Here is a 23,454-nt window from a genome sequence, read left to right on the forward strand (position 1 = left end):
GGATGCCAGACATTGTGATTTTACCTTGTTAGGTGTGAGATGTTTTTGTGTTCCTATAAATACTCTTGAGCTCTGGTGCAAGTAATGCAGTTAGGATACTTGATTTCAAGTTTTACTTTAAGGTTTGTAAGGTGGGACTAGAGTCAGGTTTACTATGAAGTTAATTATTCCCCACTACTAAGGCAGGACCCCTCTCAGTACTTTCATTACCCACCACCCCGGAATTATGAGGTTTTCCTGTCTGGCTATGGGAATTACCTGGCAGAGCTACCTGCAGTCTTTCCTGATTCGTAAAACATTTTTATTACCCTAGATGACTGTTTGTACATTATTTCTTCTCAAACCTCCAGTGCTTCCTATTCTTGCCTCCCTTTCAGCTGATGACCTAGCCTCTATTTCCCTGAGAAATGGAAGCAATCAAAAGACTGTTTTTACACAGTTCTATCTAACAACTTACTAATATTTATGATTTTCTTCTCTTGGCTTCTAGGGCACCATTCCTTCTTGGTTCTTCTATAGTGATTTGCCACCTTCCTCTCCTCATATTCTACAATTCAGTGAATGGCAGTTCTCTTCTTCTAGTATCCCAGGCCATAAAATTTAGAACCATCTTTGACTCTTTTTATTCACATTTTACATCCAATGCAGTAACAAATACTGTGTTCTGCCTTCAGAATATATCTAGGATCTGACAGCTTTTCACCACCTTTTGTACCACTAACATGCTGGTCCAAGTTATCACTACCCCTTGCCTGGATTATTTTCATTGTGTCTATCTGATCTCCCTTCTTTTAGCGTTGCTCCCTAAAACTCTTCTTTATAGAGAAGTGAGATCTGTTGAAATACGCCAAAACCCTCCTCAGAAAAAAGTTAAAGGCTTTACTGTGCCTCCAAGTCCTTAAGAGATCTAGCCCAATGCTATCACTTTGACCTCAGCACCTACCACCCTTGCTCATTTTGCTTCATCCACACTGGATACGTCCTGTGTGTGCGTGTGTGTTTTCCTCTATAAATATTCATTGAGTGCCTGTGATGTTCCAGGGGCTTTGGGATATAGCAAGAACAAAACAAGTAAGAGTTCCTGTCCTTTTGGAGCTTATCTTAAAGGAGGAGGCAGGCAGTGAACAAATAGATACAGAAAATGTTAAGTGGTGATAAGTGCCACAGAGAAAAATAAAACAGCAGAGGCATTCAAATATGTGTTTAATATTGGTTTGGTCTACTTCCTTATAAAGCGTACAATCTAATTGGAAAGCTGGAAAAATATAGTTGGGTTTTCATTACATTTTCTTACTATTTAAATAAACAGGATTTTTCAGTGTTGACATTCTTTCCATTTGCACTAATATTATTATAAATTTATAAATCTATAAATCAAATCCTGCCTTTGATGAACATCTTTATTCCACTTCAATCTGCTTTTGCCCAGGACTTCAGAAATTACCAGTACACATTACCTGTAGTTCAAGGTTTGGTGGTTGATATGGAAGTTCGAAAAACCAGCATCAAAATTCCCAGCAACAGATACAATGAGGTAAGATTTATCATGAAGGCATTTTATAGTTGAGTACATGAATAACAGTGAAAAATACATGATTATATGTAAATTTCAATTTTAATTAATTGACAATGAAATCAGTTCACAATATTGTATGGCTTAGTTCAGTGTTGGGAAATTTCATTTCAGGAAGAGCAGATGTTGAATTTGTGATTTATTCAATCACTGCTTATGTCATTGTACTTTTGACCTTTTGATGCTCTCATGATCAGTGGTCGATTTGTGCTTTCATTAAGGTGTAAAATTAACTTTATGTCTGTAATATTAATGGTGGATTTTTCGATTTTTTTTCTTTTTAATGTAAGTGTTATCTTTGTTCTTAATGTTTAAGCACAGCCTGCAGTTCACTTCTGTCCTGAAATGGCTTTTAAGTAAGGTTCCAAAAGCAAATGGTTGCATCTGACTTAAGCTGTAATTTGTGTCTAAAATGACATAAACACACATATTAACAGAATTATATAAACAGTGCTCTTTGCTTATTTGCCATGTGAAATGTTACTTGAATTCAGAATGTTCTTAAAATCTGTTCTAAAATGTCTCATGGTAATCATTAGGGTTTTCAAGAGCAACTTAAAAAAAAAAACTTAGTTTGGTATAATAGTGGTTATAATTTGTTGTTTTATTGGATAAGGCGGTAACTCCTTGAACATTCCTTCCACTGTTTTCTTAGTGTAAAATAATTATTTTCTTCCCTTTATTCCTTTTTGTCTTTCTCTTTTCACATCCAGTTATTTATTCTCTGACTCATTCATTTGTTTATTCCATAAACATTTTGTACTAGGTTTTTTTTTTTTTTTTTTTTTAATGCACTTAGAATCACACAGATGTCTTGCTGGAATCCCAAGCTCAGGGCTCAGCACTGTTATGAGAATGACCTAAGTGAAGAAAGCACTTACCCATGGCATTCTCTGTGATGGCTTTTTTCAAGACATTAGAAAATAGTAGCTAGAATGTATGTTGAATTTTTTCTGGAGGAAAAAAAAAAATCAGTTTTTAGCTGTTACTTAAGTAACAAACTTTGTAACCCACTGACTTAGAATACTTACTCATCACTCCCTGAACATATTCTGATGTTTCCACTTCCATGCCACGTGCAGTCTGTTTGCTTCTGCCTGGAATATCTTTTCCATATTTCTCTTGTCCATCCCTCAAAAGTCACATCAGATGTACCTAATCCTAGAAGAACTCCCTAATGCCTTAGCTTCAATTATGTGTTCTCTTAGCACTGGTTTACCTTGCAGAATTGTTACAAGGATTGAATGAAATGGCTACTGTTGCCTGCCACATAATTGGTACATAGTAAATATTAGTTCTCAGCTCCTTTCTCAGAGGGCCACGTTTTTAAGTAGCACAGGGCAACTAAGTCTACAGAAGGGAACCCGGAATAGTTAAGACTCTGGAGATCATTGAAGAGAGAAAATATTAAAGTTGACTATAGGTACTTAATTTGAGGAAGAAAAGACTGAAAAATAAGGACGCAGAACTTACCAAGAAGTCTGCTTAGGCCCTGTTATACATTCATGTTCATAAGGTTATATGATTACAGGTCATACTTGATCCTGAGGGTGCTCATAAGGGTATAGAACATGGACTATAATTAGCTGGCAGTACCATGTCAGGTATTTGTCTTCTGTCACAGTCCTTGAAGCAGTCCATGTAGCAGTTCACATAGCTAAGTGGCAGTCATCTTCTGGAACCCCTCCAGCCCCACCCCACAGAAGACTCAGATTCAAGGATACAAGAGTCATATCAGACAAGTATAGGAGCTGTCTTGGGTTAGAAGCCTTATTTTCAATAGGAACCAGGGTCTCTTGTAATAACTTCATAGGGATCGATTCCAGGGTGATTGTAGGGGACATGCTCAGTTGCAAATGTGACTGCATTCAGGGAAGCCCAAATTTATGTCTGTCAGGCATTTATAGTTCTCACAGTTCAAATGGAATATATCAACTTTTGCATTCAGCAATGATGTAATAATAGGGACCAATCCACCTTAATAACTAAATAAGAATATAAAATATATTTGAAAAAATGGACAAAACAGCAGTATAGGATCCTTGAGAGAAGGTGAGCACTGTGATTACCCCACCTTACTGCCTAGAGTTTCCAGACCATAGCACAGGGAGGTGGGACCAAAACCGAGCTCAGTGGTCTCCTAAGTTGAGGAGACAGAGTTGAGAATATATGAAGGCCAAGATGACTAGTCAAAGTCGTCAGTGATTTCATTCTATTTGGGTTAACATTCAGTCCCCACAGAAGCAGCAGTCAAGGAATCAAACAATGTATTGCATTGGGCAAATCTTCTGCAAAAGCCCTTTGTAAAGTGTTCGAAAGCAAAGATGTCGCTTTGATGACTAAGGTGTGCCTGACCCAAGCCATGGTCTTTTCAGTCACCTCATGCATGTGAAAGCTGGACAATGAAAAAAAAGTCACAAGAAGAATCGATGCATTTTAATTGTATTGATGAAGAATATTAAGTATACCATGGACTGCCAGAAGAATGAACAAATCAGTCTTAGAAGAAGTGTAACCCAAATGCTCCTTAGAAGGGAGGATGATGAGACTTCATCTTGCTTACTTTGAACCTGTCATCAGGAAAGACCAATCGCTAGAGAAGGATATCATGTTTGGTAGAGGGTCAGCAAAAATAAGGAAAACTTACAGTTAGATGAATTAACACAATAGCATTAACAGTGGCTCAAATATGTCAAAGATAGAGATGGTACAGGACCGAGCAATGTTTCATTCTGTTATACATAAGGTTGCCATGAGTCAGAGTCAGCTGAACTGCAGCTAACAACCTCAACAACATGATGATGACTACCATTTGCCGGGGAAATTACTGGAAAAGAAGAGAGCTCTGAAGATTCAAGAAGGTTCCCATCAAGTTTTGAGCTGACAACTAATCAGTGCATGTGTGTGAGGAAAGTACTGGAGAGAAAAGGTAGAACAATTTTCACACAGAGTGAGAAATAATTTGTGTTTTTACTAGCCAAAGTGAAAAAAAATTTTGTAATATAGAAACCACATTATCCCTACTGGTCCAAGTTATTAATAGATTCAGACTGCTCAGGTCTCGCCTAACAAAGCTTAACCAGGAAGCCCTTAAAGGATCCAACTGTTTCCAAGTAACTTTATACTAGTCCTCGAACATAGCTGAAGAATATTTAAAGGGACATAAAAACATCCAACACCCAGCAAGGTAAAATTAGCAATGTGGCATTTAATAAAAAATGGTAAGACATAAGGATAGGAGGCAGGGCAAAAAGAGGAGAGTGGTTATTGCTTATGGAACACTGGCTTTCAGTTTACCTCGATGGAAAAATAGCATTGATGAAGAGTAGGATTGCACAGTTGATTAATGTAATTGCTGTTACTAAGTTGTGTTGTTGTTGTTAGGTGCCATTCAGTTGGTTCTGGCACATAGTGACCCTAGGTACAACAGAATGAAACACTGCCCAGTACTGTACCATCCTCACAATCATTGTTATACTTGAGCCCCTTGTTCCAGCCACTGTGTCAGTCCATCTTGTTGAGGGTCTTCCTTTTTTTTTTGCTGACCCTTACTTTACCAAGCATGATGTCCTTCTCCAGGAACTGGCCCCTCCTGATAACATGTCCAAAGTACATGAGATAAAGTCTCACCATCCTTGCTTCCAGGGCCACCCTGGCTGTATTTCACCCAAGATAGACTTGTTTGTTCTTCTGGCAGTCCATGCTGTATTCAGTATCCTTTGGCAACGCAGTATTCTTTGGTCTTCCTTATTCATTATCCAGCTTTCAGATGCATGCCAGGCCATTGAAAATACCATGGCTTGGGTCAGTTGTACCTTAGTTTTCAAAGTAACATCTTCACTTTTTAACACTTTATAGAGGTCTTTTGCAACAGATTTGCCCAATGCAATATGTTGTTTGATTTCCTATCTGCTACTTCCGTGGGCGTTGATTGTGGATCCAAGTAAAATGAAATCCTTGACAGCTTCAGTCTTTTCTCCATTTATCATGATGTTGCTTATTGGTCTAGTTGTGAGGATTTTTGTTTTCTTTATGTTGAGGTGTAATCCATACTGAAGGCTGAAGGCTGTAGTCTTTGATCTTCATCAGTAAGTGCTTCAAGTCCTCTTCACTTTCACCAAGCAAGATTGTGTCATCTGCATATTGCAAGTTGTTAATGAGTCTTCCTCCAGTGCTGATGCTGTGTTCTTCATATAGTCCAGCTTCTTGGATTATTTGCTCAGCATACAGATTGAATATGTATGGTGAAATGATACAACCCTGTTGCACACCTTCCCTGATTTTAAAACACACAGTATCCCCTTGTTCTGTTTGAAAGACTGCCTCTTGATCTGTGTACAGGTTCCTCATGAGCACAATTAAGTGTTCTGAAATGCTCATTCTTCACAGTGTTATCCATAATTTGTTATGACTCACACAGTCGAATGCCTTTGCATAGTCATTAATACACAGGTAAACATCCTTCTGGTATGCTCTGCTTTCAGCCAGGATCCATCTGACATATCAGCAGTGATATCCCTCATTTCACATCCTCTTCTGAATCTGGCTTGAACTTCTGGCAGTTCCCTATTGATGTACTGCTGCAACCGCTTTTGAATCATGTTCAACAGAATTTACTTGCATGTGATATTAATGATATCGTTCGATAATTTCCACATTCTTTTGGATCACATTTCTTTGGAATGGACACAAATATGGATCTCTTCCAGTCAGTTGACCAAGTAGCTGTCTTCCAAATTTCTTGACATAGGGAAGTGTGCACCCCCAGCCCTGCATTCCTTTGTTGAAACATCTCAATTGTTATTCTGTCAATTCTTGGCGCCTTGTTGCCTGCCACTGCCTGCAGTGCAGCTTGGACATTTTCCTTCAATACCATCAATTCTTGATCATATGCTACCTCCTGAAATGGTTGAACATCAACCAATTCTTTTTGGTGCAATGATTTTGTGTTGTCCTTCCGTCTGCTTTTGATGCTTCCTGCATCATTCAATATATTGCCCACAGAATCCTTCAAAATTGCACCTTGAATTTTTTCTTCTGTTCTTTTATCTTGAGAAATGCCAAGTGTGTTCTTCCCTGTTGGTTTTCTAACTTCAGGTCTTAGCACATTTCAATATAATATTTTACTTTGTCTTCTCAAGCTTCCCTTTGAAATCTTCTATTGAGCTCTTCATCATTTCTTTTGTTAAATGCTCTGTGTTCAAGAGCAAATTTCAGAGTCTCTTCTGACATCCATATTGGTCTTTTCTTTCCTGTCTTTTTAACAACCCTTTGCTCTCCATGTGTGATGTCCTTGATGTTATTCCACAACTCGTCAGGTCTTCAGTCATTATTGTTCAGTGGGTCAAGTCTCTTCTTGAGATGGTCTCCAGCTTTGTATGGGATATACTCAAGGTTGTATTTTGGTTCTAATAGACTTGTTTAAATTTTCTTCAACTGCAACTTGAACTTGCATATGAGCAATTGATGGTCTGTTCTGCAGTCTGCTCCTGGCCTTATTCCAATAGATGATATTAAGCTCTCTATTGTGAGCACTTTATCATCTCTCTCCACACTTGTAGTCAGTTTGATTCCTGTGTCTTCCATCTGGTGAGGTCCACATGCATAGTCGTCACTCATGTTGTTGAAAAATATATTTGCGTTATATGTCATTGGTCTTGAGAAATTCTGTCATGCAATCTCCACCACCGTTTCTGTCACCAAGGCCATATTTTCAAAGTACTGATCCTTCTTCATTTCCAACATTTGCACTCCAATTACCAGCAATTATCACTGCATCTTGATTGCATGTTTGATCAATTTCAGACTACAGAACTTGGTAAAAATCTTCAATTTCTTCATCTTTGGCTTTAGTGGTTGGGGGGTAAATTTGAATAATAGTCATATTAACTAGTCTTCCTTAGATGTATGGCTATTAGCCTATCACAGACAGTGTTATATTTCAGGATAGATCTTGAAATGTTCTTTTTGACGATGAACGTGTTGCCATTCCTCTTTGTCATTCCCAGCAGAGTAGACCATATGATTTTCAGATTCAGAATGGCCAATACCAGTCCATTTCAGCTCACTTTGGAAACCCTAGTGGTGTAGTGGTTAAGTGCTACAGCTCCTGACCAAAAGTCAGCAGTTCAGATCCACCAGGTGCTCCTTGGAAACTCTACGGGGCAGTTCTACTCTGTCCTATAGGGTCGCTATGAGTCAGAATTGACTCAACGGCAGTGGGTTTAACGCCTAGGATATCGATGTTTATGTGTTCCATTTCATTTTTGAGGACTTGCAATTTTCCTAAATTCATAATTTGTACATTCCAAATTCTAGTTGCTAATGGATGCTTCCAGCTGCTTTTTCTTATTTTGAGTCGTGCCATATCAGCAAATGAAGGTCCTGAAAGCTTGACTCCATCCACGTCATTAAGGTCAGCTCTACTTTGAGGAGGCGGCTCTTCCCCAGTTGCATTTCCAGTGCCTTACAACCTGATGGGTTCAACTTCCAGCAGAATATCAGACAGTGTTCCACTGCTATTCATAAGGTTTTCACTGGCCAGCCTTTTCAGAAGTAGACTGTCAAGTTCTTCTTCCTAGTCTATACATCTATAAAAAGTTGAATTGGCAAAAATTGTGTGATAGATATATTTACAACAACAATAAAAGAAAGCAGCTGCAGAGGCTACTTATGTACAACCAAACACCTCTTGGGATTTGGTTTGGAGGTTTAGGGTCATGGTTTCATGGGACATCTCAGTTAATTGGCCTGATTGTGTTTAGTGCTTCTGTTCTATCTTCTAGATCAATGCATAGTGTCTGGGGTCTTAAAACCTTGTAGTTGGCCATCCAAGGTACAGTTGTGGGTCTCTAGACACCTGGAATAATGGGAACTATAGGAAGAAGTGGAATGTGTGGCTCTTTGCCTCTATGAACAACTGCACTCTCTGCTATAAGACCAGAAGACCTGGATGGTGCCCAGCTACCATTACTGAATGTTGTGATGAAAAATTCTACAGAAGAATCCTGATCAAAAGGAAGAACGGAATTTCAGAATTTCATGGACTCCAGATTTGCTGGAGCCATGGAGGCTGGATATAATCTTTAAACCTTAAACCAAAAATATCCCTTGAAGTATTCTTAAAATGAAACAGTAGTTTATCTTAATTAGTAAAGAAGATCTGCCTTGAGCATTATGCTGTTTTAAGATCTATCTATATGGGATCAAATTGACAACAGCAGCTCATAAATTTAAATAAGAAACTTAGGGGACAGTGAATTTATGTTAATGAAGGAGGAACAATTCAGAAAAGGAGGGTAAGAATGGTTGCACAACTTGAAGAATGGAATCAGTGTCCCTGATTTGTACATGTGGAAATTGTTGAATTGGTGTATGTTCTGCTGTGTATATTCTCAAGAACAACAAAAAATAAATTATATAAGAAAATGACAAGAATTCCCAAGAAGACACTATGTCCTATAATGAGAAGGAAAAAAAAAAAAAAAACCCAGAAATGACACAGATGTAGAATTAGTAGTAGAATTAGTAGACAAGAGCATTAGAACAGTTGTTGTAGATTTATTTTGTATGTTCATGAAGGTAGAGGAAGGCATAAGCATGTTAGGGGGAGATATGGAAGATATTTTTTGTAAAAGACCCAAATCAAACTTAAAGAAATGAAAACTCCAGTGACTGGGATGAAAAATACACCAGGTGAGATCAATAGCTGAATGATACTACTGAAAAAAAGATTCATAAACTTGAAAACATAGCAATAGAAACTATTCAAGATAAAACACAAAGACAAAAAAGTGCAAAAATAATAAATGAACAGAGCATTACTGAACTGTGGAAAACTTCAAGCAGCCTAATTGTCCTAACTGTGTAATGCAAATACTCAAAGGAGAGAAGGGGAGTGGAAAATATTTGATGTAACAAAGGTGGAAATTTTTCCAAGTTGGATGAGAACTGTAAACCCGTAGACTCAAGAAGTTCAATGCACCCCAGTCACAAGAAACATGAGGAAGACTACATTAAGGAACATCACAATCAAATTACTTAAAACCAGAGATAAAGAGAAGAATCTTAAAAGCATCTAGGAAAAAAAAAAGAATAACAGCAGACTTCTCATCGAACAAGGCAGTGCAGCAACATTCAAACTACTAGAAGAAAAAAACCTATCAATCTGTATTATATATATGGTGAAAATATCTTTCAAAATGAAGGCAGACTACTTTTTCAGGCATATAAAAGCTAAAAGAGTTTATCACTAACAGATCTTCACTTCAGGAAGAATACCAAATGGTGAAAATCGGGATCTACACAAAGGAACGAAGAACACTAGGGATGGTAAATATATGGGTAAATATAAAATCTCTTTAAAAGATAATTGATTAATAAAAGCCACAATAATTGCAATGTACTGTGGGATTTATAACATATAGAAATAAAATGTATGACAAAATTAGCACAAACACTAGGGAAGGGGAGATGAAAGTATACAGATATGTTTCTTGTATGACACATGATGTGGTATAGTATTTTTTGAAGTAGATTGATAAGTTTAAGATGCATAGTATAAATCCCAGAGCAGCCACTAAAAAAAAAATAAAATTGAAGAGGTATAGCTAATAAAAAAATAAGCCAATAAAGAAGATAAACCAGAATCATAAGTAGGCCAAAAAAGAGAACAAAGAAGAGATGGGACAAATAGAAAATAAATAGCAAGATGGTTGATTTAAATCCGACTCTGTCAGTAATCATGTTAACCGTAAACAGCCTAATTGCCTCAAAAGACAGAAATGTCAGATTGGAGAAATAAGCAAGATTGAACTACATGTTGTATATAAGAAACCCACTTGAAATAGAAGGATGGGAAAAGATATACCATGAGACTAATCAAAAGAAAGAGTGGCTGGTTAATATCAGACAAAGGTGTCAATTCATCCAAAGGATATAAGAATCTTAAGTACAAGTGTGTCTAATAGCAGAGCTTCAAAATTCATGAAGCAAGAACTGATAGAATTCTAAGGAGAAATAGACAAATCTACAATTATATTTGGAGATTTCAAGAACCCTGTCTCAATAATTATTAGAAAAGGTAGACAGAAAACCAGCAAGGATATAGAAAACTTGAACAAACAGTGAATCAGTTTGACTTAATATTGTGGAATATTCCACTCAACAGAAGCAGAATGTGTGTTCTTTTCCAGTGCACACAAAACATTAACAAATAGACTACAATCTGTGGTATAATAGAAGTCTCAGTAAATTTTTTAGAAGTTTAAATTACGCTGTTGTGTTCTCTGACCATAATAGCATTAAACTAAAATTCAATAAAAGAAAGAGCTCTAGAAAATGCCCAAATATTTGGAAACAAAACATACACTTCTCAATAACCTATGAGTCAAAGAAGAAACCAAAAGGGAAATTTGAAAATATTTTGAACTGAATGAAAATAAAATATGAAAATTTGGGGGATGTTCTACTTTAAGAAATTAGGAAAAGAAAAGCAAATGAAACAATATAAAATGAAGAGAGAAATAATAAAGATTAGCAATCCATAAACTAGAAAACAAAAACAAGAGAGAAAAAACGAAAACTAAGGTTTTTTGTTTTTTTTTTTTAAGATCAGTAAAATTGATAAACCTCAATCAGACTGATTAGGTAACTAAAAGCAAGAAAACACAAACTACATGATATAGAAAGAAGGACATCACTTCAGATCTTACAGACAGTAAAAGGACAAGTTCATGCCAATACGTATTCTCCTGAAACAAAAGGGAAAAATTTGTTCACTGCTCCCTTAAGAAGAAATAGATAACCTGAATAGCCATATATCTATTAAAAGAATTGAATTTGTTGTTAAAAAATCTTCCCACCAAGAAAAGTCCAGCTCCAGATGGCTCCAGTGGTGATTTTTACCAAACAATGAAGGAGGAAATAATACCGATGCTACACAGACGCTTCCAGAAAACAGAAGAGAATATTCCCTGATGCGTCCTGTGAGACAAGCACTACACTAAAACAAAACCAGAAAATGACTTCACAAGAAGTGAAAACTACAGATCAGTATACCTTATGAACACAGTCACATAAATAACAAATTTTTAATAATCCAATCCAGCAATATTTAAAAAAATGCACATCATGACTAAGAGGGGTCTACTCCAAGAACACAAAGTTGATTTAACATTTGAAAATTAACCTATAATTTGCCATATTAACTAGAATAAAAAGGGAAAACTATAGGATCATCTCAATAAAAGCAGAAAGTGCATTTGACAAAGCCCTGCTTCCATTCATTACGTGCACCCACACTTACTCACTTGGCAAACGAAGAATAGAAGGTAACTTCCTCAACCTAATAAAGAGCATCTAAGAAAAACCTACACTTGACATATTTAATGGTGAAAGACTAAATGCTTCTCCCTTAAGTTTGGGAAAAAGGAAAGGATGTTTACTCTTAACTTCTATTCAACATTGTAATGGAAGTTAAGAGGAACAAAGAATGGAAAAAGATAGTAAAATTATCTTTATTCATAGACAACATGAAAATCTATGCAGAAAATCCTAAGGAACCTACAAAATGACCACTAGAATTAATAAGTGAATTTAGCAAGGCCATAAGATATAGATCATTTTGCAAAAATCAATTGTATTTCTAATTGTATTTTTCAAAAATCAATTGTAGCAATGAACAGGAAGTTGAAATTTAAAAACAATACTGTAACATAAAAATATAACATATTTAATGATAAATTTGGCCAGAGATTTGCAATATGTATACACTAAGAACTACAAAACATTGCTAAGTTAAAGACCCAGATAAATGGAGAGATATGCTATGTATATGGATCAGAAGAACTCAATATTATTAAGATGTCAGTTCTTCCCAAAATGATCTATAGATTCAACACAATTCTAATCAAAATACGAGGTTTTTTTTTTTTCTTTGTAGAAATTGAGAAACTGCTTCCAAAATTCATATGGAGATGCAGAGAATAGTCAAAATAACTTTGAAAAAGAAGAACATAATTTGAAGACTTACATTACCTGATCTTAACACTTACTTTAAAAGTAGGGTAGTATACATATACTATATACACACACACATATACACACACATATTCCTCCCTCCCCCCCAGTGGAAGAGCATACAGAATAGTGTCGAGAAATGGACCCACATGTGGATGCTCAATTGATTTTCTATAAAGGTGCTAAGACAGTTGAATAGGAAAAAGACAGTCTTTTCAACAAAAATGGTACTGCTATAATTAAACAGTCAAATGTAAAAAAAAACGAGCCTTTGCCCTTACCTTACATCATGTGCAAAATCAAGTCAAAATCGTTCATAGATTTAAAGAGTTAAAACTATAAAACTTCTAAAAGAATACATAAGATAAAAATAAAGATAGAAGGAACCTTGGGTTTGGGGAAGGGGTATGAGGGGAGAAAGGGACTCAAGGAAACTTTGGGGCTGATTGCAGGTGCTGTTTTTATGGGTATATATATATGTCAAAATTCATCAAATAAAAACCAAACCCATTGCTGTGGAGTCATTTCTGACACATAGCAATCCTCTGTGCAATTTGCCCATTATTCTCAATGCAACTGTAAAAAATAAAGCAATTTTTTTCCTAGTAATGTAGGAGATTTTCAAACTTTTATCAGGTCACAGTGGGAATAGAGCAAAACAGCCTAATGTCAAAGTGTTATACAAAAAGGAACAAGGTTTTCATAACCTTTTACTCTTAACCTGAGATATGGAAATAGGGAAGTTTATGTTGGTTGTGATACAGTACAAGAATCCGTGAAATGGTATATTTTTTACAATTTCCCATCGTGTATACTTTAGGCTGAAAGATAGGCTGAATGGCCTCTTGAGATCCTTTCCCACTCTAAGATTCTAGAATAGGAGTTTTAGTTCATTTTAATTCAAAGCTACACATATTCTTCAGAGAAGTGTGAAGTGAACAAAACTTAATTTGAAGAGTTCATTGTAGCACTAGGAAAATAGATGGCTTCAAAATCTCTTTGAGGAATGTTTGATTTCCTGGCCTTCAGGGAATAAATTTCTTTTGTCTTAGGGGAGAAGGAGCTGACAGTCCTCTTTTCCAAGGAATAAAAAGATCCAGTGAATAGCACAGAAGGGGGAAGTGATGGTCCGTTGATTATTGGTATAGCTATTTCAAGTGTTAAAAGCAGAAGACTATGTCACCATATGTATAAACTCAAAAACATCCCGACCATACCTGTGTAGACCTCTACACCAGCTGACCTCTCATACGGTGGCGCCACTAGGGAACCGTGGTGGGTGCGGACTCTGCTGGGTGACACTGTCAGAGGGGGTGACACTAAAATGATGGGCTATAAAATTTTTGTGCAGGGTTTCAGCAGAAATTATTTTTTTAACTAATTTTTTATTTTTAGTGAAAATATACACAACAAATCACACACCCATTCAACAATTTTTACATATATGGTTCACTGACAGTGGTTGCAGACTTCACGTTGTGTCATCATTCTCCCTACCTCTGCCCATATTTTTTGACCGTTGTTAACTTAGACTCTCTGCCCCTTAAAGTTCTCATCTGTGTTTTAGAGTTACTGTTGTCCATTTGATTTCATATAGATAATTCTTTAGAAGAGCCCACTGCTCAAGGCAAACATTCTTTACTGAATGAGCTAAATTGTTGCTTAGTTTAATGATGACTTCATGGGATAGTTTCAGTTCAAGACTTCAGAGGTGTTTCCAGGCAATAGATTCAGGGTTTTCCCCAGTCTCAATGGACCTAGTAAGTCTGGTTTCCAATAAGAACTTGAAGTTCTCTTCCACACTTTTCCTCCTTTTGATTAAGATCCATCTATTGGGTCCCTGATCAAAACGTTCAGCAATAGCAGACAGGGACCATCCAGTTCTGGTCTCATAGCGAAGGAGACAGTAGTTCATAGAGCCAATAGACCTGCAGTCCATTTCCTTCCCTGATTCCTGGGTCTCCTTCTTCCTCTGTTGTTCAAGGTGAAAAGAGACCAATTGTTGTATCTTGGGTGGCCGCTGGCAAGCTTTTTTACTTTTTTTAATTGTGCTTTAGGTGAAAGTTCACAGCTCAAGTTAGTTTCTTATACAAAAATTTATATACAGGTTGTTATGTGACACTAGTTGCAATCCCTGTAATGTGACCCCTTTCCACCCTGGTTTCCCATGTCCATCCAAACAACTCCAGTCCCTTTCTGCCTTCTCATCCTGCTTCCGGACAGGAGCTGCCCATTTAGTCTCATGTAGTTGCTTGAACTAAAAAAGCACAGTCTTCATGAGCATTATAGTTTATAGTCCAGTCTAATAGAAATGTATTATTTTTTATAAAAATATCCCTGTAGTTAGCTAAAACAAAGCCATTTTTTGTAAGCCCAGCTTAAATGTATCAGTATACCTACAAGGCTAAAACTCTATGCTGACTTACTTTTTGAACCTTCTAATGTGCTCCGGTCAGAGCTGTCATTATTACCCGATTACAATGACACATCAAATCATGTGATTTCATCTGTTGCTTTCATTTCAGCCAGTGTTTTTACAGTCGTTGATTTTGTAAAAATTTCTGGTGTTTTAACTACAATATTGTAGTTAACATGGGGAGCGGGTAACACCATGAGCTACCACCCTGGGTGACACCAGCCCTAGTGATGCCACTGCTCTTATACCCAGAATAAGACTGTGCCTTTCCCATGTCTCTACATGCCCATTGACAGGAGTGAACAAGTGGCTCCAGGCCTCTGTGCTAAAGCTAAACTAAACCTCTAGCTTTCCTTATCTCCCAGCATTCACAACCTTGCTGCCACTTTTGATCTCGAGACCCTCAGCTCTAATCTCATTTATATCGAGCACCACAAGAAGCCCTGGGCTCCTAGGATATCCGTCATCTCCCACAGTCTAACTTATCTCTCTATATGTCCTTTCTGACCCCATTTCTCACCCATTTTGAAGAAAACCCTAGGGCTCAGTCCTTGTAAGTCTTCTTTGTCTCTATCCATTTCCTTGGTGATCTTATCCAGTCTTATGGGCTTAAATATTATCTCTATGGTGATTTCTCCTGTTTGCCTGTGGCTGGAGCCTCTCCCCTGTTTTGTAGACTTGAGCGTCTTACTGACCAGTTGACATTTCTACTCGCATAGGCATCTCAAGGTTGACAAGTCCAACTCTGACCTCCTGATCATTCCTCAAAACCTGCTCTTCTTGCAGTTTTCCCCGTATCAGTTAATAGCGATGACATCCATCCGTTACCCAGGTCCAAAATTTTGGAGTCATCTTTAAATTTTCTTTCATACCCCACGTCCAATCCACCAGGAAATTATGTTGACTCTGCCTTCCAAATAGATCTAGAATCCAACCACTCCTCAGTCCCTGGACCAGTCTTGGTCTAAATTAACATCATCTCTGACCTGAATTTATGCAGTAACCTTCTAACTGTCTTCCTGTTGGTACCCTTGCCCTGTCAGTCTGTTCTCAGTACAGCAGCCTGAGTGATCCTGCTTAAACTTGAGTCAAATCGTGTCACTCCTCTGCTCAAAATCCCCCAAAGGCATTTCATCCCAATCAGAATAAAAACTAAAGCCCTCTCTACTATTTGTATCCCTTAACTCATTACCTCTCTGATCTCATTTCTTACACCTCTTCCTCTCCTGTCACTCAGCTGCAACCTCACTGTCCTCCTTGATGTCTCCTGAGCCTGCCACCATGCCACCACCTTAGGGCCTTTTTGCACAAGCTGTTCTGAGTGCCCATGATGCTCTTCCTTAGCTATCCCTGTGGCTTTTCCCTCAGTTCTTTCAGTAAGGCCCCCCCAGGCTCTCCTATTTAAAATGGCACCTGCCAGTATTCCCAGTCACCTTTCCAGGCTTTATTTTTCTGCATAGCACTTATTATCTCACATTTTATGTATTTTATTTATCTATTTATTTATTTGTTTTGTTTATTGTCTCTTCTCCTTACACACCGAGAATATAAGCTCTGTGCTGAAGTAGGGATTAGTTTTGTTCACTACTGAATAAACCAAGCACTGTTTAAAACAGTGCCTGACACATACTAGATGCCCAGTAAATATCTGCTAAATGAATGAATGAAGGCCCACAGATGGTGATATGTGGACCCATGGAACTGGAAGGTGGGTTCTAGCCTCTAGATGCTAGTGAATTCCAGCTGACGTGGGAGGATATGTATTTATATCTTCCCTAAAAACCTCCAAGAAGGTATATTCTTTCACTGGTTCCACCCTTACTCCTCTCTGTGTTATTTCACAGTTCTGTTTCGGTGCCTTTGCTCATGCTGTGCCCTTTATTCATAAGGTTCTTTCTCTGTACCTGATGGCAAAGCCCATTTAATGGCACAGCCTTTAGGAACCTTCCTAGAATTCTTAGTCCATCAGACAGGATCAGTCTTCATACCCTCTATTTCCCCACTGTACTTATTCATGAACCACATATAGCTGCTGGGTATGAGTCCCTTCCACTCTGACTGCAAGCCCCTTAGGGAAGCAGGTGTATTTTTCTTTCTTCACCATATCCATGGTGCAGTGGATCATTTTCGTAGATTTTCCACACCTCTGCAGTAGCTCTTCCTACTGAAAGCCTTTGTTAATTGCTTGATAAATATTTATAGAATGGAATAATTAAAACTTATTAGATAACTAATCTATGTGACACTACAATTACAAGGGAACCAAGATTTTTTTTTTTTTTTTAATTTCGCTGACAACAGTTACTTTCAGTATAACTCTAGGAAGAAGACAAATTCTCTAAATCCATTTCTACTCACCCTTTTTACTAATTAATTTATTGAATGCCTTCCATGAGCAAAGCCCTGTGCTAAGCCTGACACATCATACAAATTTTACCTGTTCCTCAAGCCCCTAAACTTCTTCTCCACAGGTTTCCACTTCAAATAAAAAAGTTAAATAAACTAATTTTTTAAAAAAACTTTAGCTGTCAGGAAATTGAAGGATATGGTGTGGTTTTTGGTTTTTTGCTGTGTTATTCAGAGATGGATTAGATATCATTTAACTCCTTACTCACCTGTCCCTCCAGCACCATCATTACTAGAGCTATATTTTTTTAATTGGCTCTTGTAATTTTTGTGGCTGGCTAGACTCAAGGGATGGGAAACACAGAGAGATACAGCTCACGTGCTGCTTCACGTGATGTCTTAAATGGTTCATTTGAGATAATACCCATGTCCATTTAGCTCCGTTCCTGGCTCAAGGTTAATAGCACTCTATAAATGTCTGCTGTGTCACACACAGCTGTCACAGTGGTTGCTTCCCTGTCTCTTGTCAGCATGTCGTTCTCACTAATTTGTGAGCTCTTAGCAAGGAAGGGTCTGAGTTCCATCATCTCATAGGAGGTACCCAGTTTGTTGACTGATGTGCTGCTGATTTTAAGGTTGCTTTAAGATTTTGTAGAGAGAAAAGAGGCATACAAATTTTATTTAACAAGCAGTCACTGCTTATTATGTACCTGGTGCTATTCTGAGTGCTTTATAAATATTAACTTGTTTAATCCTCATAACTCTTCAGAAATAGTTATTTTTTTATTAACTTTTATTGAGCTTCAAGTGAACGTTTACAAATCAAGTCAAACTGTCACATATAAGTTTATATACACCTTACTCCCTACTCCCACTTGCTGTCCCCCTAATGAGTCAGCCCTTCCAGTCTCTCCTTTCGTGACAATTTTGCCAGCTTCCAACTCTCTCTATCCTCCCATCCCCCCTCCAGACAGGAGATACCAACACAGTCTCAAGTGTCCACCTGATATAATTAGCTCACTCTTCATCAGCATCTGTCTCCTACCCACTGTCCAGTCCCTTTCATGTCTGATGAGTTGTCTTCGGGAATGGTTCCTGTCCTGGGCCAACAGAAGCTTTGGGGACCATGACCTCCGGGATTCCTGTAGTCTCAGTCAGACCATCAAGTATGGTCTTTTTGTGAGAATTTGGGGTCTGCATCCCACTGTTCTCCTGCTCCCTCAGGGGTTCTCTGTTGTGCTCCCTGTCAGGGCAGTCATCGGTTGTGGCCAGGCACCAACTAGTTCTTCTGGTCTCAGGATGATGTAGGTCTCTGGTTCATGTGGCCCTTTCTGTCTCTTGGGCTCTTAGTTATCGTGTGACCTTGGTGTTCTTCATTCTCCTTTGATCCAGGTGGGTTGAGACCAATTGATGCATCTTAGATGGCCGCTTGTTAGCATTTAAGACCCCAGACGCCACATTTCAAAGTGGGATGCAGAATGTTTTCATAATAGAATTATTTTGCCAATTGACTTAGAAGTCCCCTTAAACCATGGTCCCTAAACCCCCGTCCTTGCTCCGCTGACCTTTGAAGCATTCATTTTATCCCGGAAACTTCTTTGCTTTTGGTCCAGTCCAGTTGAGCTGACCTTCCATGTATTTTGTCCTTCCCTTCACCTAAAGCAGTTCTTATCTACTAACTAATCAGTAAAAAACTCTCTCCCACCCTCTCTCCCTCCCCGCCTTGTAACCACAAAAGTATGTGTTCTTCTCAGTTTATACTGTTTCTCAAGATCTTATAATAGTGGTCTTATACAATATTTGTCCTTTTGCCTCTAATTTCGCTCAGCATAATGCCTTCCAGGTTCCTCCATGTTATGAAATATTTCACAGATTCATCACTGTTCTTTATCAATGCGTAGTATTCCATTGTGTGAATATACCACAGTTTATTTATCCATTCATCCGTTGATGGACAGCTTGATTCCCGCTTTTTGCTATTGTAAACAGAGCTGCAATAAACGTGGGTGTGCATATATCTGTTTGTGTGAAGGCTCTTATTTCTCTAGGGTGTATTCCGAGGAGTGGGATTTCTGGGTTGTATGGTAGTTCTATTTCTAACTTTTTAAGAAAACGCCAGATAGATTTCCAAAGTGGTTGTACCATTTTACATTCCCACCAGCAGTGTATAAGAGTTCCAATCTCTCCGCAGCCTCTCCAACATTTATTATTTTGTGTTTTTTCGATTAATGCCAGCCTTGTTGGAGTGAGATGGAATCTCATCGTAGTTTTAATTTGCATTTCTCTAATGGCTAATGATCGAGAGCATTTTCTCATGTATCTTTTAGCTGCCCGAATATCTTCTTTATTGAAGTGTGTGTTCATATCCTTTGCCCACTTCTTGATTGGCTTGTCTTTTTGTGGTTGAGTTTTGACAGAATCATATAGATTTTAGAGATCAGGCGCTGGTCAGAGATGTCATAGCTGAAAATTCTTTCCCAGTCTGTAGGTGGTCTTTTTACTCTTTTGGTGAAGTCTTTAGATGAGCATAAATGTTTGATTTTTAGGAGCTCCCAGTTATCTGGTTTCTCTTCGTCATTTTTGGTAATGTTTTGTATTCTGTTTATGCCTTGTATTAGGGCTCCTAAGGTTGTCCCTATTTTTTCTTCCATGATCTTTATCGTTTTAGTCTTTATGTTTAGGTCTTTGATCCACTTGGAGTTAGTTTTTGTGCATGGTGTGAGGTATGGGTCCTGTTTCATTTTTTTGCAAATGGATATCCAGTTATGCCAGCACCATTTGTTAAAAAGACTGTCTTTTCCCCAATTAACTGACACTGGGCCTTTGTCAAATATCAGCTGCTCATATGTGGATGGATTTATATCTGGGTTCTCAATTCTGTTCCATTGGTCTATGTGTCTGTTGTTGTACCAGTACCAGGCTGTTTTGACTACTGTGGCTGTATAATAGGTTCTGAAATCAGGTAGAGTGAGGCCTCCCACTTTCTTCTTCTTTTTCAGTAATGCTTTGCTTATCCGAGGCTTCTTTCCCTTCCATATGAAGTTGGTGATTTGTTTCTCTATCACATTAAAAGATGACATTGGAATTTGGATCGGAAGTTAAGAAATAGTTATTTTTGTTATCCCATTTTGCCGAGGAGGAAACTGGGAAACAGAGAAGTCAAGTAGCTTGTGCAAGGGTACACCGCTACTTAGTAGCAAAGCTGGGATTCAAACACAGGAGTCTGGCCCAGAGTCCTTGGTATTAATCACAATCCAAGGCTGAATGTGGATGATGCCATGTGAGAAATACAAAGAATGTGCTTTGGTAGTTCAGAAGGGGCGGGGGGGGCGGGCGGACATTGGCATATTATGTCTGATTTGGGGTTAAAGAAGGTTACATGCAAGAATTGGTATTTTTTCTAAGCCTTGATTTGGGGGCTAGCTCTTTTCAGGTGCCTGAATTTGGAAGAAGAAACCCTGTTGCTGTTGAGTCAATTCTGACTCATAGCGACCCTCTAGGACAGAGTAGAACTGCCCCATAGAGTTTCCAAGGAGCATCTGGTGGATTCAAACTGCTGACCTTTTGGTTAGCAGCTGTAGCTCTTAACCACCCTGCCACCAGGGTTTCAGTGGAAGAAGAAAAGGGAGGCTAAATAATAGCATGTTCAAAGACTCAAAGATAGGAAATGTTAGGGCAGCAGGAAGAGAAGCAAGACAGGAAAGCAGGTTTGGGGGTAGAGCATAGTAAGCTTGTGATGTTGAGTGAAGGCCAAGGTGGAGAAGCTGTAACTGGATCACCACTGTGCTTTGGTAAGTATGGAAACAGTGTATGGAATGAATTGGAGCCAATGAGACTAACTATAGAAAAACCAGGTAGAAGGGTATTGTATCCAGATAAGAGGTAAGTAGGCCTTGAACTATGGTGAAGGTAGGGATAGATGTGAAAGATATTACAGAAGTTGAATTGATAGAGCAGAGAAATAGCACAACTAAAATGGAGCATTTAGTATTTTTATCATCATATAATAAGCATAAGTTTATTTTATGGGCAATAAGGTCCTTTGAATACCTGGGAAACCGTCTTCTTCATGTAAATGCAGATTATTTTAAGAGAAAGAAAAATCTGTTCATTCATCACTAAAGAAATATGAAGTTTGTTTATCTCATTGGGCTTGAAATTGACACCCAGGGAAATGATTTCCTTAGAGGCCACCTAATTTATTCAGAATGTCTGAATTGAAAATATTTCTTAATCCCTTTAGTGTAGACAGAATTAGAAACCACTTTAACCTAATGATTTAGAAGCAATGATGGATACAGTGTTCTTTAAAATTGCTACATGTGATCATCTCAGTTCCTTTCATGTGATACAAATATAAATTGCAAATGAGGGCCTAAATTAGTCTTATCAGTTGACTTTGCTAAGCAGGAAATCTTCTAGCTGACTCATCCTGTTTGCAGAAGACTTACTTAAAAGTAACCTTTGGAAAACCCTGATGGAAGTGGTTTGGTTTAGTGAGGTTGATAAACTCAGTGTTAGAGGAGTATCCAGTTATTGTTTGGGTGCTTCTGGTGATATAGTAATCTACTAAAATGTTCACTTTGCAAGGATCATAAAGTAAAGCCAGGAGATGATACTTTACAAGTTTATTGATGCAGGCCTGTAAAAGGTGTCGAGACACTTGCCTGGTATTTTTCACACTGTGGTTCTCCAGTTTACAATGTAGGAGGAAAAAGAGAATAAAACAAAATAATAATTTTGGGTTATAGTTTCAAAGGATGGAAGCCATTTAAAAGGATTGAAACAGAAAGTTGGTCAAATGGGATGGCATTATGAGAAAAATGGGAAAAAATTATCATGCCTGTTTTAGCCAGAGGTCAGAATTTTGTAGGAAGATAATATAAATTTAGATTCCTGTGAGTTTTTGTCTGGGTAGATCCAGAATTGTCATCTTAAATCTTTTGATAAGAACAAAACAAAATATTAGTAATTGATTTTATTGTATGTGTCTAACTTAAGTTAGTAAAACTAAGAAACAATGTAGTTCATGTATTTCTACAGGAGACCCCTTGCTCTTTTATGTGTATGTGGAAAAAGAAGGCAGATACACTTAAATATGAGACATTCTTTTAAACTTAGAATTTGTGTATATATTCCCAGAGAACCCAGTGGATGGGAGAAAATACTGCAATTAACTAAACTAATTTTGGTTACTTCAGTTCAGTGCAGCAATAAGAAGAAAAAAATTGAGTACAGAATGTATTAAGTACTTAGATTATAACACAGATCACCTGTAAACTGTACAGGGAATTTTGATATATGTTGATTATTTTTTCCCCCTTAGTAATGGTGACTTTCAGATTTGATTTCTTTGTGTTCCATCTGGCGAGGTCTGTGTGTTTAGTCGCCGTTTATGTTGGTGAAAGAAGATATTTGCAATGAAGAAGTCGTTGGTCTTGCAAAATTCTCTCATTCGATGTCCAGCATTGTTTCTATCACCAAAGCCATATTTTTCAACTACTGATCCTTCTTTTTTGTTTCCAACTTTCCCATTCCAGTCGCCAGTAATTATCAATGCATCTTGATTTCTTCATCTTTGGCCCTAGTGGTTGGTGTGTAAATTTGAATAATAGTCGTATTAACTGGTCTTCCTTGTAGGTGTATGGATATTGTCCTATCACTGACAGCGTTGTACTTCAGGATAGAACTTCAAACGTTGTTTTTGACGATGAATGCAACACCATTCCTCTTCGAGTTGTCATTCCCAACATAGTAGACTATATGATTGTCTGATTCAAAATGGCCAATACCAGTCCATTTCAGCTCATTAATGCCTAGGATATCGATGTTTATGCATTCCATTTCATTTTTGATGATTTCCAATTTTCCTAGATTCATACTTCGTACATTCCAGGTTCCGGACGTTTGCACCTGTTTCTTCTCATTTTCAGTCATGCCACATCAGCGAATGAAGGTCCCAAAAGCTTTACTCCATCCACGTCATTAAGGTCGACTCCACTTTGAGGCTCCAGGAATTGATGGAATATCAATTGAGATGTTTCAACAAACAGATGCAGCGCTGGAGATGCTCACTCGTCTATGCCAAGAAATATGGAAG

General features: G+C 37.8%; 1 protein-coding gene across 4 annotated transcripts in view; it reads left to right on the forward strand.

Moving 5' to 3' along the window:
- The window catches only part of ZFYVE9 (zinc finger FYVE-type containing 9), a 230,502-nt gene that overhangs the window by 191,990 nt on the left and 15,058 nt on the right, over nt 1-23,454 (forward strand). For all 4 annotated transcript variants that reach the window (XM_049875155.1, XM_049875153.1, XM_049875157.1 and 1 more), the window contains one exon: nt 1,430-1,534. In XM_049875155.1, coding sequence (XP_049731112.1) covers nt 1,430-1,534 — 105 coding nt within the window. The remainder of the gene's footprint in view (nt 1-1,429; nt 1,535-23,454) is intronic.

Source organism: Elephas maximus, chromosome 3, assembly GCF_024166365.1.
Source record: "Elephas maximus indicus isolate mEleMax1 chromosome 3, mEleMax1 primary haplotype, whole genome shotgun sequence".
Classification (NCBI taxonomy): domain Eukaryota; kingdom Metazoa; phylum Chordata; class Mammalia; order Proboscidea; family Elephantidae; genus Elephas; species Elephas maximus.